The 19,051-nt window shown below is 48.0% G+C and overlaps 1 protein-coding gene across 2 annotated transcripts in view; it reads left to right on the forward strand.

The window, feature by feature from the left end:
- LOC141476556 (transcription factor 4-like) overlaps positions 1-19,051 on the forward strand; it is a 226,530-nt gene that overhangs the window by 178,384 nt on the left and 29,095 nt on the right. For both annotated transcript variants that reach the window (XM_074165245.1, XM_074165246.1), the window contains 3 exons: positions 9,195-9,300; positions 11,028-11,161; positions 14,616-14,748. In XM_074165245.1, coding sequence (XP_074021346.1) covers positions 9,195-9,300; positions 11,028-11,161; positions 14,616-14,748 — 373 coding nt within the window. The remainder of the gene's footprint in view (positions 1-9,194; positions 9,301-11,027; positions 11,162-14,615; positions 14,749-19,051) is intronic.

A 19,051-nucleotide genomic window follows, 5' to 3' on the forward strand; every position in this document is an offset into this window, starting at 1 on the left:
AGTCCTCAGCCATCCCTGGTACTCTCTGGTGAAGCACGGTTTCCTTTGGGTTGTCCCAGCCCCTCCCAGTGTGCCCAGTTCTGTCCCCTCTTTCCCCGCGATCGGCTCTGGCGGTTGATACCCACCATGGGGGTTCATCTCTGGGTCTACAACCCACTAGGACTCACGTCAGGACTTTAGGCAAACAGATAAGGTCTAATTAATGAATTTTATGCTTTAAATTATTTGATCCCACTGTGCTAGGGCGATAATGACCAGAAGCTCTGGAAGATTGCAAAATTAAGGCTCTTTTCTTGCGGAGAGATTTGAGGGGAAAATATGGGCAGATGCCTGATACATTCACTGTCTCTGTGTGGATTTGTAAACAGAGCATAGAAAAATTTAAAAAATACCAACAAACCAACACAAAATGGTTCTCAATAAACGCAGCGGAGAAAAGGAAGTTAGAAAGCAGATCGCGAAAGAAGGAAAACACATGAAATAGTCCTTTTCCTTTTTTTCTGTCTCTTCTGGGAACTCCTGTACTAAAAACAAAAAAAAAAAAAAGCCAAAAATGCTTAAAACCATGCTATCTTACATGAAATGTGAATTAGAATTCACGTATGGAAACGGCCGCTGGAACTCGGCCAAGTGGCACCTTTGTTCTTTTCGTCATCACTTTTATTTCTCCTTTCCCACTCTTTTTCCTCTGCTGCCTCTTTATTGCTTTCTGGAGGCCTGGCCCTGCCTTCCTGAGCGCCTGCAGCTGCTGAAATCCTGGGAACTGGGGGATGTTGGCTTATTTTCTGAATTTCGTCCCATCTCTCCTGGTTTTTCTCGTCTCTCTTTGTCCTTTCTTCCTGCCCACTCCCTCTCCAATTTGTTCTCTTGCTTCTCCTCCTGGACATGTCTCCTGCTCCTCTCTGTTGACCTCTACATCCTTGGGGTCCTTTCCTGAGACCCACCGCAGTGAGGCCAGTCTAACCAGTGTCACCACCAGGGTTGTGTGTTGGTGTCACCCAGATCGGGTAAGTTACCCGACTTTTGAGTTGCCAGCTCCTTGTTGGCTTTCATAGTGTCAGCATCTCCAAAATGTATAATTTTCTCGTTTTTCCACATCCTCTGCTGCATCTTCGGTGCTGGCGTGTCTTCCCATCCCTTCAGCCAGCAGGGCTCATGTCCTGGAGAAGCATGACCAGAGCTGTGCTCAAGCCTGAAGGTCAGGTCTCCGGTTCCCAACACTCCCTGCTCCCGTCCCCGTGACTCGATGGAGGCTGATCTCACATCCCTGAGATCTGGTGGCTTTAAAAAAGGAAGGAAGTAAAGAAAAGTCCCTAAATGGCAAAGACATGTCTTGGCTGGTCTCATGGCTGGTGGTGCTGGGAATCCCAGGCATCCCCCTCTGCTTTGTCCCTTCTGTGATATAATCTTAAAAACATGGAGGTCTTTCTGCTGTGCCCATCACTATGGCCCATTGCCACTTAGTTATTAAATTTCCCTCTCTCTGGATTTTTTTTCCCCCTTGCCGTAGGTGGCCACCTCCCAATCTCTCCTTAGCCACTCCTCGATGTTCTCCTCTTCTTGTTCCTCTTGTTCTTCCTTCTCTTTCCCTAATTTGATGTTGAGGTTGAGGTCAACCTAATTTGAGGTCGATGGTTGCACTCAATGATCTGAAAGGTCCTTTCCAACCTAAACAATTCTGTGATTCTGTGATTCCATTGCCTTTCGGAAACAGTTGTGTTTTGGTGGGACCATCGGGTGAGCTCTGCCTCCTGGTCGTGTAGGATCCCAGAAGAACGGTGTCAAGTTAGAGCGGAATCCACCTGCGGGTCTCGACCCGGCTGGGGGTGGTGGCCTTTGCTCTCCCGCTGCTTTGGCAATGATCCAGGATAAAGACAAATGCCACCAAGGAATCAGAGTCCGAATAGAAAATCTCCGGGTCTATTTATGTTATTGTTGCCTTTTCCGAGTGTGTATTACTGCGCAAGGATGACATCATGTTGTAATTTTATATTTTTTTTTTTTTTTCCCTCTAATTTAGTTGACCCCTTTTTAACTTTGGGCGTTCACGAGCTGCAGCATTTCAGCGGGCCCATCTGGAAGACATTTGAACTGAACAGGATCTGCGGACTTAGAGGATCGTATAGGGTGGGATGAGGAGGGGAAAAAAAAATTAAAAAGAGGCAGGCAGTTAACGTTTAGGGCACGGTGAGCGCGGGGCAGCTCCTTGTGCGAGCCGTGCTTCCCGGGGGGAGCGGCAAAGAGGTGCTTTCGTCCTGGTTTCAGCCTTCCGCCTCAAAACGAGCTGCGGTTCGTGAAGCTGGCACTTTGTAGTGGCTTTGGAGTCGACGTCAGGCTGTGCAAGTTCCTACTCGGTGGCGTTTGTGGGAGGGGAAGGAAAGCTCTGCCCGCGCCGCAGCGGGAGGGGAGCGGGACGTTCTGCCCGGACCCGCAATGGTGAGGGAGGACATCCGGACTCACATCCCGGGTGCCACCCTGCACGAAAAGGTGCAAGGTGACAGTCAGTGGGTCTCACTCAGGTTTTTCTAATAAACATGAGAAGCAGGAGACGAGATGGTCAGGGGGCTAAACCTACAAAGCCTGCAGCCCAGATCGGGCAATGGGCCCTTGTGGCCAAGAAAGCAAATGGTCTCCTGGAGGTCATTAAGAAGAGCACGACCAGCGGGTGGAGGGAGGTCATCCTCCACCTCTGCTCTGCCCTGGTGGGGCCACGTCTGCACTACTGGGTCCAGTTCTGGGCTCCCCAGTTCAAGAAGGACAGGGAAATGCTGGAGAGAGTCCAGCAGAGGCTATGGAGCTGGTGAGGGACTGGAGCATCTCTCTGCTGAGAAAGGCTGAGAGACCTGGGGCTGTTCAGCTGGAGAAGGGCAGACTGAGAGAGGACCTCATCGATCCTGAGCAGTATCTAAAGCGCGGGTGGCAAGAGGATGGGGCCAGTCTTTTTTCAGTGGTGCCTGGTGACAAAGGGGCAATGGGCACAAACTGGGACACGGGAAATTCCATCTCAACATGAGGAGGAACTTCTTTCCTGTGAGGGTGGCAGAGCCCTGGAAGAGGCTGCCCAGAGAGGTGGTGGAGTCTCCTTCTCTGGAGACATTCCAACCCCGCCTGGACACGTTCCTGTGGGACCTGCTCTGGGTGGACCTGCTTTGGTGGCAGGGGGTTGGAGGAGACGATCTCCATCTCCAGAGGTCCCTTCCAACCCCTGCCAGGCTCTTCTCAGTGCTCAAAGCCACGCGTGCTGTAGAACCGGTGCCGGTTAATGGCGGTGGCACGAGCTGCGATGCGGAGGCGACGGAGGGGGGTGCGTGACCGGTCTCACACCTGCGCTGGCATCCCCTCCGCAGCACTCGCACACACACACACACACCCCCCCCCGCCTCGGCCGTGACCCCCCCCGGGTCCCGCCGCGCAGGTGCTTACCCCGGCCACGTACACTTGTTTTTCACGGTGCACCGTGCACTTAACGGCTCAGCGGGACCTGCAATTTCATACCTCTCCCGGGGCCGGGGGGGCGGCTCGCATGTGCTTTTCTGTGCCGGGGCTCATATGGTCTCAATTACCATTTGATGGCAACGCCAGGCCCCGGGCCCTTGGCGTGTTTGTCCTGCGAGAAAGATCTGGAAGAAGCCGACATCTGGTTTTGATCGCTGGCAATTGCAGGTTGATAGAATAAAACACGGGGTGAGGTGGGTGGGTTTTCCTTCCGGCCCCTTCCAGGCCGGGATGGTAATGTGCTTCACTGGCCGGGCTGCGCTTTTCATCAGCCCCCGCGCCCGCTCCTCTTCCTCTCTCCCCCCTCCCCCCGCCTCCTCCTCCTCCTCCTCCTCCTCCTCCTCTTCCTCCCCGTCCCGTGAGCAACATGTGGCTGAAATTAGGGACCTGCGGTTTGAAAAGTGCCCTTCTGCTGGAAACCTGGAGCAGGTCAGCCCCGCGGAAAGAGGGGGCTGCTCCTCGCACATGTTAAAGTACAGAACGTTGTGGTGGGTTTTTTTGTTTGTTTGGTTTTTTTTAACTAAAAGCTAGGGAAATTCATCCCTAGCCTGGCAGAGCAGTCGCGGGTCTGATGGCAGAGCTGGGAGGAGCGAGGACAGCAGCCGAGGGCATCCCTCAACTGGTTGTAAAGGAAGGAACAGTGATTTTATTTAAACTTTTTGAAGAACTATATATTTTTTTAGTGTTGCTGGTGAGAGCGATTCCCCCTGCCTGCTCTGGGCGTCCCTGCTGCTGCCCAGGGCTGTGCCACCCTGGGCAGGGTCTCACGTCCATCTTCTGACCAAGGTGACCCACCTTCTGACCAAGGAATTTGGCACAATTTGCAGCCCGTGGCTCGCGTGCGTCCAGTCCAGTTAGCCAAAGCCTCCATGTCCCACCGAGGCGGAGGTGGGTGGAAGGGGCTCCGAGACCCCCTCTGGCAGGTACCCTCTTAAGAGAGTTCCCCCCCCTTTGGAAGCTGACATCTGGTAACGCAGAGCAGCTTGTTCCAGCGAGGAGGAGGAGGAGGTTTATTCCTCCTGACAGCTCCGATAGCCGGTGCGCTTTGCCGTTCAGTAATGCACTTATAATTTAATAAATGTTCTCTCGGAGATCTTAATTTTAAAGGAGTTTCACCGTGGATTTTAAAGTCCCTGGGTTGCTGATTGATGGGTTTGTTCCCTTCACAAATGTTTCCTTATAGCAGGTACCTATTTAAATGGGTTGCTCTGTGGATGGAACCGCGCGGCTCTCAGTCACGACTGTGTGTCACAGCCGGTGCTTTACGCTTGTGCCGTGGGTGCCAGGCAATAGATTTTTTTTTTTTTTTTTTTTTTTTTTCCTAATTTCGCCTTGCGTGGGAGGGCTGGGATGGCTGAGCCCCATTGCACGCCATCGCACGGCAGGGATGCCCTCCCGTCCCGCCTGCCTCGCTCCGAGCATCTCGCGAGCAGGAAAACAGAGACAGGTTTCAATTTGAGGGGAAATTGGAAATCTTCTGGCAAGGGTATAACCGGTGCCTGAGAGCGGAAGAGAGGCGGAGGGAGCTGAGGAGAAGAGCCAGGACGGAAGGGGAAAAGGTGATTTCTCACATCTCCTTGCTGGGGCCGGGTTTCCGAGCACCTGCAGCTGTGCCCCTAGCCAGCCCGACGGAGAGAGCGCGGTGGGTCGGGGAGGTGGCCTGTCCCACGGAGCCTCCCTGCTGGAGGCATCTCCCGGTACTTGGCCAAGCACAGACCTCCGCACCGGTGATGTCTACGAGGGGTGGCCGCATCCCTCAGCCAGCCCTTGCCGCCACGTCCCTGGTTCTCAATAGCTAATATGACCCATTAATAGGTGTTTTCAAGGCCGTTTGTCCTTTATTTGGTGGCCTCCCGGCCCCCCCAAGACTTGAGCATGGCACCATGGTCCATCCAACCCACAAGCATCCAGGGGTCTCGCAGCTCTGCTTAACCGAGTCTCTTAAATACTGAAAAATTGAAGTTGTTGGAAATGTGTTCCCAGGACAGCGAGCTTTACGGAAGAATTGTAGAAGAAAAGGTGTTTGGAACTTGCGGGCAGGCTCCCAAAAACGGCAACAATGTGATAATTTTTTCATCATGTCATATTACAGAATGGCGTGTTTTTTCCCAGATCATTATTCATCATCTCTTCAAACCTCCCAGCGTGAGTCAGAGTGATTTTCTAAATTCAGGCTCTCTTTTAAGAATATTAACATCTTTAAATCTATAATATATTTTCTGTCAAATCAGAAAGTCACTTGTACACATCTGCGGTTTACTCTCTTTTGCCTTTTTGCAGACAGCATATTACCGCTTTTACCAATGCCATAAATTTAACCCCTTTTACTTTCACTATTCCGGATCAAGTTATTGGGTTGTTTTCTTTATCAACACTTACTCATGATAATTTATGTCTCTGTTCAAATGGGGTTATCGGGGCAATTCCTTCTCTGCAAAATCATCTGGCAAGCGTTTACGGGCAGATTTATCGACGTGATTAAATAATGCAACTTCTTGCCTTTTTAAAGATTTTTTTTTTTTTTTTTTTTTTGTGGTGGAAGGATGACGAGAGGACAGGGGCCAGTCGGAATATTGCTCATCCAGTTAATCTTCTCCTACGCTCTCTCTATTGCCTGTTGAAAATCCCGCGGTCCCGATGATACCCAGGGAAACCAATCTGGGGACTTCTGCACGTTTTAACACGAGAGGGGTTTCCATCCGCGCTCTTCGCTAATGTCGTGATAGCACGAGAATCCCACTGTGATCAAAATCGGAAAATAATGAATATTTATGTCGAAAGAGTGACACTTCTTCAGGAAATACAGGTTTTCTTTTTAAAAAAAAAAGCTACCTTGTATCTCCTCAAATTTTTCCTATGCCTGAGCCTGTCACAGCAAAACGAGTTAATTTGCTTCAGCCCCGTGGCTTTCCCCGTGTGAAAATTCAGCTGTAAAACCAACAGAAGAATAAATCAAGTGTCTGCCTTTGGCGAGGAAGAGTTACACCCAGTTACATGACACTTTGTAGGCTGGCATTTATTTTGGCTATTTTTCCCGTCCCTTCGTGCCCGCCGGCCTCCGTCCACCCTCCCCTGCTCCTCCTGGTGCTTTGCTTCTCCTTCCCAGCACCCAGGGGAACGGGGCTGGATTGTGCCGAAGCCTTCGTTCGGCGTCTTTACACAACCACAGAGGAAATTAAAAAAGGGTCCCTGGAGGCACGTGACCCGGGTGGAATTGTCACCTTGTCCTGGCGTGTCTCCCCTTGCTGTGTCCCTGTGGAGCCCCGTCACACGGGGACGGTGTCAGCTCAGGCACTCACCTTGGAGACCCTCACCCTGCTGCTTTAGGGTCCAGTTTGACACCAGGCAATGAAGCGAACTCATAAATTAGGGGAAAAATCAGTGAGAGGCGTAAAATCCATCCCTATTTTCTTTACAGCTGTTAGACCTTTGTAACCCAGGGACTGCAGGAAGCTGAGGTGAAAAGCCAAATTTCCCTCAGCGGGAGGGGGCTGTTTCCGGGTGTAATTTTGGTTGAGCTGGAGTCACGTCTGAAGGCAGTAAGGTTGGATGGCTGCAGGAACAGAGAAAAAGCCAGAGATTAGGGTGAGATACCCCCGAAAGAAGTTCCTCTTCATGTTGAGATGGAATCTCCTGTGTTCCAGTTTGTGCCCATTGCCCCTTGTCCTGTCACCACTGAGAAGAGTCTGGCCCCATCCTCTTGCCACCTGCCCTTTAGATATTGCTCAGATATTGATGAGGTCCCCTCTCAGTCTTCTCCAGCTGAACAGCCCCAGGTCCCTCAGCCTTTCCTTAGAAGAGAGATGCTCCAGTACCTCATCATCTTTGTAGCCTCTGCTGGACTCTCTCCAATAGTTCCTTGTCTTTCTTGAACTGGGGAGCCCAGAACTGGTCCCAGTGCTCCAGATGGGGCCAGGAGGGCACATTGTTGGCTCATGGTTAACTTGTTGTCCACCAGGACTCCCAGGTCCCTCTCTGCAGAGCTGCTTTCCAGCAGGTCAACCCCTACCTGTACCAGTGCATGGAGTTATTCCTTCCTCAGTGCAGGACCCAACACTTGCTCTTTGTACCTTTAATCCAGTTAAATACTTAGACATCAGTAGAAGGTACCCTTACGTGATACCAGAGCGATGGCAGTGGTGGCATCCCACCCAGTGCCTCCGCTGGTGGCTTCGCGGAGGGGTGCTTTGGCCAGTTGGGTGCAGAGCTGCCTTGCCTCTTGTTTTACCCATCCAAATAGTCTCCAGGCTTCCCTGGGGCACCCCAGGTGGTGGGGCATTTCTCCTGAGCACCCCAAACCCTCCTTGGGTTACCCTCCTTGTAACGTTGGGCTCATCCCAGCCACGGAGCTGCTGCTGACAGCGATGGTCAAGCTCAGTCAGAGCCACCCGGGGACACGATGTCCCACATCCCCGCTCCTCTCTCAGGTTCTGGAGCCCCGAGGCGTGCGGGGACGTCACCCAGGACCCCCCAGCCTTTGGGTTTTGGGTGGGTTCTTCTTCTCTTTTCCCCGAGCCCTTCGCTCCCCCTGCCCCGGCGGGGGGCTGCTGGCAGAGGAGGGCCAGGCTCTCCCCAACCCGCCGGGGGATTTCTCTTCCCCTTTTTTTTTTTTTTTCCGCCGTGACCGGCGAACATCGGAGCAGGCGCTCTGCCAATTTTGTGATCCGCTGCCTGCTTCAAAATGGAGGCAGGAAGGTATCCATTTTCATCAAGGAGATGACAGTGCTTCGGTCTTCCTGACCATCTGGAGAGAGGCACCTCCAGCGCCCAGACAAAGCGCCGAGGAGCAGAGAGAGGCAGAGGGAATAAACCACCCTGGAAATAATAAATTACCTTATCAGCCTGGGGTGGGGTTTTTTATTTGGGGGGGGGGGGGGGGAGGGGAGATTTTTTGGGGGGAAGGGGGGGGGTTGTTTTGGTTTTAAACGCTCTCCTGGTTGGGCTAAACTAAAGGAAGGAATCCAGCAGATATTTTCTAAAAGGCAAGTTGCAGAAAGCTCTGGTGTATTAGTAAACAAATGTAAGTAAATTAGTGTTTTGGCACACGTACCGAGTTTACTGCACGGACAAATATAATAAGTCCTTGGAAAGGAGGAGTTTTTCCCCTGGTGCGTGCACACGCTGTGTTGGTGGTCTTGTGTAGATCCAGGTTTTTTAATAGTCCTTTCAAGCTTCTCTGGAAAGCGCTTGATCCATGGGAATTTAATATCCCCAGATATGGTTGTAATTTTCAGCGCTCTTGATAATGCTGTTTTTCTAAATTTTATTTATTTATTTATTTAAGTTCGGGAAATAAAGTTTTTGACTTCCTCGCTGGGCTTTCAGTTTTGTTCTTAAGAGGGTAAAGTCTCTGCGCTTTCATACGAGAAAATCAGCATTGTTTCGAGTTCCTGTTTATTTTAAGCTCCGTAATGCTCTAGGAAGAACATATGTACATCTGTTTGTTCGTTTTATTTACAGAAATACATAGTTTGACAAATACCTTGCAAATACCCTTGTTTAAAGCTGGAAAATGTCAGGCTGGAGTTTCTTTTGAAGCTTCAAATTTATTTTCCAGTCACACGTATACTGAGGTTTTTGTGTTCTGAGAGAAGAATTATGTGGTGTTGTGAACTGATTTATACCGAGCGAGGTAAAAACTCAATATTTCTTTCCTGCTTCCTGCTAAAGGCGTACTAAATTAGTCTTTTTTTCCTTAGGTTTATGCCCCGTCAGCAAGCACTGCCGACTACAATAGGGATTCACCAGGTTATCCATCCTCAAAACCAGCAGCCAGCACTTTTCCCAGCTCCTTCTTCATGCAAGGTAAGAACTCGCTTTCAAAAGGAAACCTGTTTTGCCTACTTTTTCTGTGTTTGGGTGTTGGTTTATGTGCAGTCGAGACGCGCTGCAATATCATCTCCTGGGCTGTGCCATTACCATTAAAATGAAGACCTTCCTTTGACCATTATGAACATCTTGGTTTGATCCCGCGGTGGATCCCCAGCGTCATGAATAACTTCCAGCCTCTTATCACCTGAGCTGCTGGAAGCGTCTTTCCAGCCTCTGCACCTATATTATGCAGATACTAAATGCACACAAATTTGGGTATATACTTTGGGCATTGTTGTTTTATGTTAATAAGAGAGTTTTTCTCCTACGTGAAGTTCTACAAGTATTCTGTTTGCATGCACATGGAATTAGAGCAACCTTTTATAATGAAGATGTTTCATTTGAGGATGGGTTAATAGTTTTCATGTATTCGCTGCTACCACGTTGTATTTCTCGCAGTGATTACGTGCAAGTATGGTGAAATTTGATATAACTTGGTGAATAAAATCCCTACAGTTTGGAAAAAATCCATGCATGATTAGGGTACTCATCTTTTCTTACATCTAGGGCAAAATAATTAGTTTTTAAACACTTCTACATATACTCTGCTTTAGTAAAGGGTGAGTAAATCTGTTTAATTCAGCAGGACTGCTAGGCTGAAGTATTTGCATGGCAAGGGATTGAATTTTATTCTATATTAACATATATATACACTTAGGAGCAAAAAAACAACCCACAGCCCATTTTGTGTCCCCTCCACCTGAAGGTCATGGGCCGTTGGAAGCACCAACCCCTTTGGTCACCTCCTGGGTGGGGGATCTGCATCTGGACCATTTCCTGAGCGGTGGTGGGAAGTATGGCCCATGGCTGAGAAGAAAACGGCGCTCTTGGCTTAAAACGTGAATAAATACCTCCCAAAGAGCAACCTGCAATGAAACTCCCGCAGAGTTATAAAGCTGGGGATTAATAGGGTTCTAATGATATCAAATATTTACCCTTTGTAGTTCTTAGCCATTCTGCGGTTTTAAATGTTATCTTCTCGCAGATTCCTATTGAAGACATAAATCTGAGTTAAATGACTGTTCAAACAGCCACGGGAAGGTGATGCTAGAAGAGCCGCTGCCGCCGGGCTGTTTGAAGTGTATAAATAAGGCAGGGCTGTAGGTGAGACAGAATAATTTTTTATTAGACCAACTCCTGTAGTTTAAAAAAAAAAAAAAAAGACAACTTTTCCAGCCCAAATGCCCGTCTTCCAGGTCTGCTGATCGTTATGGAAAAGTTACCTTTTTTTTCTTTTTCCTTTTTTTTTTTGTTAACACGTTGGCATTTTTCCAGTAGAAGATACTCTCAAAGTTTGGGAATTATCCCATCGTTTACCAGGTTGAGGCTTCTCCAAAGCTCGTTACCCATCCTCATTCTGTAGGGTTCGGTGCATTTTGTTTCAATATTCAGACTTTGGTCTCTGGTGAAATTTGTTATAAGGGAGTTTATGCACTTGAATTTATGATACCAGAGCAGGAGTAAAGCAGCAGGACACTTTGAAGCCGAAGTGATGTGGCTCTAATGAAGGGTTGCAGGATGACACCAGAATCCGCTGTTGCTCAGTTCAGCTTCATTTGTATTAAAGTTCAGGGCCGTAGGCTGGAGCGACGTAGCCTCGTTAGGGTGGTTAGGATGGAGTTTGCCCAAAGCCAGTGTGGTGTTTCCCTCCTGTGTTGCAGATGGCCATCACAGCAGCGACCCGTGGAGCTCCTCCAGCGGGATGAACCAGCCTGGCTACGGGGGGATGCTGGGCAACTCTTCCCACATCCCCCAGTCCAGCAGCTACTGCAGCCTGCACCCGCACGACCGCTTGGTAAGGCATGGGGGGCACATTGCACCCACACACTCACGGCACCGATATGGCTTCCAGTTGGGCCCCCAAAATCATAGAATCATAGAATGGTTCGGGTTGGAAGGGACCTTAAAGACCATCCTGTCCCTGGGCAGGGACACCTCCCACTAGACCAGGTTGCTCAAAGCCCCGTCCAGCCTGGCCTTGGACACCTCCAGGGATGGGACCCAACATGTTCTCTGTGCTCCCAACTCCACAAAAACGTGTTTGAGGAATCCATTAGGGATTTTATTCAGTGTTCTCTGAGAGAAGGCAAGTTTTAAACTGAAGGGTAGCCAAGGCTGGGAAGCCCGCGGAGCAGAGGCGGCCACCACTGCCCTTGGAAGGGTGGTGGTGAGGTCCTGGCGATCTTCACCTGTGGGCAGTACCTCTTCCCACTGGAGATCAGCACCCCTGTAGGGATCACAGCCTCTCCTCGTACAACCGGGAAGGGAAAAGAGGAGGAAAAAATGGTCCTGCAGACTGTTCCTCCAGCCGAGGTTGCAAGAAGAGGGTTGAGCCCATGGCTGTACCCTCTGCTTGTCCTCTGGCCACCAGCCCTCCAATGAGCCACACCCGCTCCTGCTTTTTGGTGTTTAGAATTTATGGCAGTCAGTGTCCTCTGCTGGTCTGCGTTTATAGATAACTATCTAGCATCAATTTTCTGCTTTAAAAAAAAGGCAGTTTTTTTAATTTTTCTCTGGTACATCCTGATCCCGAGCAGGAGGAAGTTGCTGGGACCGATTCCATCTATTGTATTGGAACGGAATAAAATTGGAATTAAATCTGATCCGAGTACAGCTTAGGGGATGTTCTCCTAATATCACGGCTGAATCGATGATGTAGAAATAACACTGGGTTCCATCAATTCAGTTTTTTGGTTTTGTTTTGTTTTTAAGTTAGAGGTAAAGAAATGGAACAGGCAGCTAAAGTAAAGTAATTTTTCTCAAAATGTCTAAAACATTACAAGTAATGTTTTTCTATCCTGTGCCTCTACTTCTCATTCTTGAGGACCGTTAAAAAGGAAGAGTGATGAGGAATAAGGGGGGCAAGGAGTCCGTTGCTGTAAAGTCTCGCAGGACCATCTTTGGGGGAATAAGAAGAATTAAACTCGCTCTTGCAAACTGAAAATTAATTTGCAAAACAAATCTTTAAAGTCTCACATTTAACGAGGTTAGCACACTGCTATGTAAAATTAATAGGAAGTCAAAAGCAAAAGAAATTGCCTCAAAAACTGCTTAATCATGTCCTTATAAAAGGCATAATTAAGGCACTAAGCAAACTTAGTGTTGCTCGGAAGTGACAAGCATATATAATAAAAATTGAGCGTAACTCTTAAAACCCAATTTAATCTAATTTGTTATCTCCACTGGTGCTCATTCATCAGAATTAGGTGGCTTCTCATGGTGTCGGCTCAGGGTAGAGGTAAGAAAGCAGCGTGTCTTCTTCATGGGGCAAGTCTGCAAACGTTTTTGCTTTTAAGTTTACCTCCATTCTGAAGTTCTTGGTTTTGTAAAACGTAGGGGTTTTTTATGAAGAGATAAAATATTCCTGCGGTGTAAAATGGGTAGGGATTGCCACCTAAAATCCCCAAAATTATTTTCTATGTAGGTATCATTATATTTATCCTAAATTTTGGAGACAGTGAGGATCACTGATACCAGCCCAAGTTTTAGGTCCTCAGTGCCAACGATGCTCATATTGATCATTTATTATGTATATCTGGACTGGCAGAGCCTTCTGTTTTTTAAGTAACACTGGGACAGAAGGGAGGCAATGATATTTTAAATACTCCTTGCATAATTTCTGCTGGAGCATCCATGAGAGGTCAGCAGCTTGTGGTCAGCTGGAGCGTCCATGAGTGGTCAGCTCGTCGAGGAAAGTTTGAGTGATTTCAGTTGGGTTCCCTGCAAACGCCCTTAAATTCTCGGTGACCTGTCGAGAAAATGCATATAGCAAAAGAAAGACAGAAAAGCTGCTGTTTATTATTTTTACTTTCTCAGGCATATCGGTGATTTTCTAAACAGACGCACTGAATACAGAGAACAGTTCCCTGTCAGGTTATATTCAGATCCCATGTTTTTCCTAAACTATTTGGCCATAGGGGTTTGAGAGAAAAGAGAAAATCCCAAACCGGCTCTTCCATAGGTGCCATGGAAGAGCCGTTGAGCAGAGGAGACGGAGTCTCTGGTGTTCACGCTACTGACCCGAGCATGCCTGGTCTCCTCCTTTCTCCATCCCATGAGACACGCTGTTCCCCTGGGCCATTCCAGCCCCTTGGGTTTGGGGCTGAAGTCCTGGAGTGGGTCATGATGGGTTAAGCCTGAAAATGTTATTTAGACCTCAGCCAGAGTGAATGGTCGTTTTTCCGTGGATAAGAAAAGTGGGTTTGGGCTATGTTGTTTACGTTCTTGGAGATAACTTTCAGGTATTCAGTTACTTGGCACTTAATTACAAGAAATCCTGAAAAAGTAATTAAATAGTACAAATGAAAGGAAGGATGTTTTCAGGCAGCCACCTACGGAGGCAGAGGACATGGAGATGATCTTGCTCTAACACTTCAATGCCCTGATCCTGGGCCAGGTACCACCACGTGTCTCCAGCTGCCCGTGTTTCTGAGGAGGCTTCCTATCAGAGTGTCCAAAACCTAGAGGGTCTTCTGCGGGACCTCTCTCTGCTGGGGGCGGCGCTGTGGTAGAGATAAAAGCTGGGCATGGTCTAGGACCTATTCAGCAGTGACAAACAGCACTAATGTAAGCCAGGTTTAGAGTAAAGCAAACTCAGCAAAACTTCTGACCACAGCGATGTTGTGTCCCAGTAAGGAGGGTTTGGGTTGGTGGGGCCACATAGCCGCCAAAGTCTCGTGTGTGCTGCCCAGATGCTCGTCCCACGCTTTTGTGGAGAACTTGATCCATCACATTTTCCATCGCCTGTCGCACGGGCACTGCAACGGGAGGGAAAATTGACCCGGTTGATTACTGGGGGTGCCTCTGTGTTTCCTTATGGCCAGTTTTATAATATCAGCCGTGCACTGCTTGTAGTCACATCTTATTTTTAATGTCAAAAGCAATGTGGGGTTTCCGCCTCTTTCCTTGGAAGGCTTTACCTCCATCCAGTCAAAAAGGTTTGCTTGATACATCATCTAACTTTTCTTTCTTAATTTCTTCTCATTGCGCCTCTGTGGTACCATCATCAGTGATGAACCTTCCACTGTGGATATTTATCCCTATCAAATAGGTGTATGCTGTGTCTCTTCCAGAAGATGTCAAATTTGGGTAGAAAAATACGCTCCCCCCCTTAGTCTTAGGGCAGTATTTTGTTTCTCTGGGATGGGTGAAGTACGACAGCACTTGGGACTGGGGGAGTATGAGCAGAGTGCTGCTTTCCATGTTCATAATAATTCAAACATCTTTTTTTTTTATTCTTTTTGCCACAGAGCTACCCATCACACTCCTCAGCAGACATCAATTCCAGTCTTCCTCCGATGTCCACCTTCCACCGCAGTGGCACAAATCATTACAGCGCGTCCTCTTGCACACCCCCTGCCAATGGGACGGACAGTATCATGGGTGAGTTGGGGTCGGGGGCTGCGGCAAAAGGCTCTCCCTTTCCCTCCTGGATCCCCTCGCACTCCGCTGGCACCTAAGAGCTAAAAATCATAGAGCTGAAATCCAGGGGGAGGGTTATTGGATGGTGAGTGCAGAAGGACTAGTGTCTCAGTTCAGTAGATGCAGAGAGATAGCACGAATTTCGTGGAAATAAATACATCATGGTTGACCTTCACCTCCTTCGCTCGTGCATTTTCCTACTACTCCTTTTTGTAAATTAGCTGGTTTTGGAAGTCGGATTTTACTGTCTGTAGTGATTTAACCACCTGCACCGCCGCGTGAGGTGATACTTCTGTGTCACGACATTCAGCCCCTTCGGTTCTTTGCTGGGTTTCCACGTGGTGGTGGGGAAGTGGCGATGGCAGCGTGTCCCTGTAAGGGAGAGAGCCACCTCTGACGATGCTGAGAGTGACTCTAAATTAAGAGCATGCCTCTATATACTTAAATATTTGGCAAATACCGGTTCATACTTAAATACAGGAAATAAAAAAAAAATACAGCTTTGCCTGTATCTCAAAGAGCAAATAAAGCTAATTAAATAATTGGTAAATAGGGAACACATCGCTGGACACATGTTTCGGATTACACACATGATTCTGTATTGAATGACTGCGAGCAGGACTAATGCAGTAAGAATGGAGGGTGGGTTCAAACATTAACACATGGGCATCATATTTTTCGAGATCTCTGAACAAAGAAGAAACTAAATACGGTCGCTTCTTAATTTGTCACTGTCTGAGAAAAACAGATCCCGTTTCAGGATAGCATTTCTGGGCTCAATCTTGCCATTCCATTGAGAGTTCTTCCTTTACACTGTGTCCCTGCTTCTGCGCGCATGACGTAGGGAAGTCACTCTCTCTTTCTCCCCCAAAAGAAGTCTAATAAGAGTCAAATTTAATTCAGCCGTCTTTACAGCCGTTATGTAGGACCCTTGCAGATAACATTGAGGGATGCAAAATCTTGCAGAGGGTTGTAGCGAGGTAGGGGTGCGAATTCAGCCTCCGGTCCTTGTGCCTCCGGGAGCCACCCAGAAAAGTACCTAAATTTCCCATGTTAAAAAAGGCATCCAGATTGTCATCTGGATTCATCTCCTGAAAAGCCCAGTGTGTGAATTAGAATACAAAGACGCAGATTTATTTTTTTTTAGCAGCTGTAAACGTTCAACAAGTGGTACTGCTGAGCTGTGTCTGCACTCAGGGCTGCAAAAGTATTTCCTGGATCTCGATGCAAGTCCTAAAGCCGGGAACCTCCCCTGAGGTCCGGGCACGCACTCCCTCTTCCTTGATTTTCCCGAGGAAGCCGTTGGATGTGCCTCCATCCCGGTCCCCGTGAGCGAGGATGGTCCTTCCCAGGGACTCCAGGATGGCATCGGCAGCGGTTAATTGGATGCTAAGCGTTGGCTTTGTCTTTTCCGAGGTCTGAAGCGGTGTGATGTGTGAGCCTTCGGCACATGCTCTGCGAGTCAATCCTCTCCGTCTGATGCCCGCGCTAATCCCGCTCGCTGCTTTCCCTTCTCGTGACACGTTGTTTGTATGACATTATGCACTGCGACATGCAGCTTTTCCAGGAGAAACATCATGTGCGTTTCCCCTTGAGGCGCTGGTTTCACAGTAATTTTATTACCAGAGCAGTCCCATAATACTGCGCTGTGTGTTTTACAAGAATGTTAAGCTTCCAGTTACAGGAGGGTGGTGAACTCTCGCGCGGCATAAGAAGAATATGCCTTTTATCCAGCCATGTCACTTCCTCATAATTTGGGAAGATCATCGGCTGTGAATACCGAGATGGTGCAAGTTTTTCCACTCCTCTTAACATAGAAACAGAATTTCCAGTCTGCCGTTTCAGAGAGCTCTATTCCGTCAGAACAGCGTGAGTTTGTGCTAGAATTTAGACTATAAAGTCTGGCTGGGATTCTCTCAGAGAAGGCTCCAGCCTATCGGTTACACTAGATGCTTTGCGAGATATAATTATACTCGCTGAGATACCCGTTCCTGGAAGTTTATTCAATAATCTAAGATTTACAATCTTAGATTGTAAGAATCCCACCAGAAGGATGTGAAAAGGCTGTACTTCATCATTCTGTCCCTTTGCCTTCCAGTGCGGAATTGTTCTCCGCAGAAACACGCTGAGAAAGTTTGAGGAGATTAACTCTAACAATAAACACGCTCTTCACCAGAGTTAGAATCAATCCATCAAAAGGCTGCCGTCTTTCGCGATGTCTCCAGTACAGGGGTGGGCTTGTGAGCGGGGGAACAGCTCACCACTCAAAGCAGCGTCTTTTCCAAGTCCTGGTTTACAATCCTGTTCCCAATTTCTGCAGCTTCGTACTGGCCCAGCAGCCGGGACTGTCGCGTTAGTGAGGTTGGAGGGGACATCTCTGCCTGGTTCTTCAAGCAGCTATTGATGAACCTGTTGTCCGTGCAGTCATGAACCTGCTGAAGCCACCTCCTTGCGTGCCTTTCCCCGGCTGCTCGCTCGCTACCTGCTCTGCAGGGATGGACTCCCCTTACCTGTTTTAATTTCTTTTCCTGGGATTTTCATTGGGTGTTCCCTTGCTCTTGCCTCAAACCGTTGTCCATCATTGATTAGTTGCTTGGAACCTCTCTTGAAGCCTGGATTCATTCATTCAGCTACTTCATTCAGTTAAAGCACAATGCAGAAGTGTCTCGGATGAACGGTGCCCTTCCAGATTTGGAGGAGTTTCATCATGTTCCTGGGAATAAGTTGTTCAGTGTTTTGCATAAGAACTTGAAAACATCTGTTCTTGTTCAGACCAAACGCTCATCTGTGCAATAGTCCCGTCTCCAGCACCCAGCAAAGACTCTAAGGATTTCCTTGGAAGGACTAGAAAAACATATATGATATTTTTCCCAGTCGTTGCAGTGCTGGATGCAGCGCTGAGTATTTAGGAAGCCTGAGTTCATTCTTCTCTGTGAAGTGGCCCAGCCTTTCCTGGAGGCTTGGCCTGGCCCAGTGATGTTACACATCTGGGTCACGGTGCTCCTCTGCTCCCTCAAGACCCACTGTGGTCCTCCCTCCTTCTCTTGTTGCCAGATGAAAGCCTTTCTGCCCTGTTGTTTGGGTTTTTGTAGCCTGCATCTTACCCCGCTGCGGTGGTCCCTTTTCCAACCTGGAGAATCCACATTTACTGAGTTTTTCCTCTAAAGGAACCACCCTCTGCTCTTTCTGACATCTCTTCACTTCTGTTGACCTTGATGCTCTTTCTTGATGGACTTGCCACACCTTTGCTCTGTATCCAAAACACAGGTGTGTCGTGAATTCACGGAGGGACATAACGGGCTTCTGGATTGTCTCTGCTCTTTGCCCAGTCGTTGCCCGCGATTGGGGTTTTCTTGAGGGGCTTGTTCTGCTGCTTAACCATCAGCTCAGGTTGCCAGCTAATTACTGCAGGTTTTCTCCTCTTTCTGGGCTGCCTGTTAGGTGACTGAGAGCCCGCTTGTCTGTATTGATGGCTTTTTTCCCCCTGTTGGTTGCCTGTATGGCATTTATTGCCCAGCAAGTTCATGTGACAAGAGCTGCTCATTACACATAACATTATATTTTATTATCCTGAATCAGGATCTTGCCAAACACCACAACCTCAGCCTGTACCGTGTCTTTTTCCAGGCCGTGTATGAGTACGTTGAACGGCACAGAGCTGCACAGCTGGGGTTTTGCTGGTAATACTCCTGCCTTACAAAGCTAACTATTAATTCCTGCTCTTGTAGCCCCTCTCTTAATCGTTTCTTAATCTGCAAGAATATCCTCACTTCCCTGTTACCTGAAGGCAGTTTAGTTTCTTTAAGAGCCTTCGGGAGGTGGCTTTGTTGAAAGCTGAGAGTAGAAATCCATCGTATTTACTGGATCTCCTGTGTCAATGTGCTCATCAGTGGTTTTGAAAGAATTCTGATTTGCAAGACATGCTTTCCTCCAAAAAAGCGGTGTTGGTTGTGCAAGATGGTATATTTATCCATATGTATATTGCTCTTTCTTGTCCTTCCTAATAGAGAAGTCAGATTTAAAATCTGGTGGCTCTTTGAATTCATGGAACTTTGTTTTCAGTATTGGTTTTTAATATTTTCTACCTTCTTTTGGTCTAAGCAGTCGGTTTTACTCTGCAGTTACAAGTTAGACCATTTTGTGTTTGAGTTTCTTGTGGGCTCTTAGAAACTTCAGTTGGCTCTTCTTTATTTTTCTTTCTGTTGATTTATTTTAAAGCCTTTACATTGACACTTCAGTTGGAGCCAATTTTTCTGACTAATCC

This window comes from Numenius arquata, chromosome W (genome assembly GCF_964106895.1).
Source record: "Numenius arquata chromosome W, bNumArq3.hap1.1, whole genome shotgun sequence".
Taxonomy (NCBI): Eukaryota; Metazoa; Chordata; class Aves; order Charadriiformes; family Scolopacidae; genus Numenius; species Numenius arquata.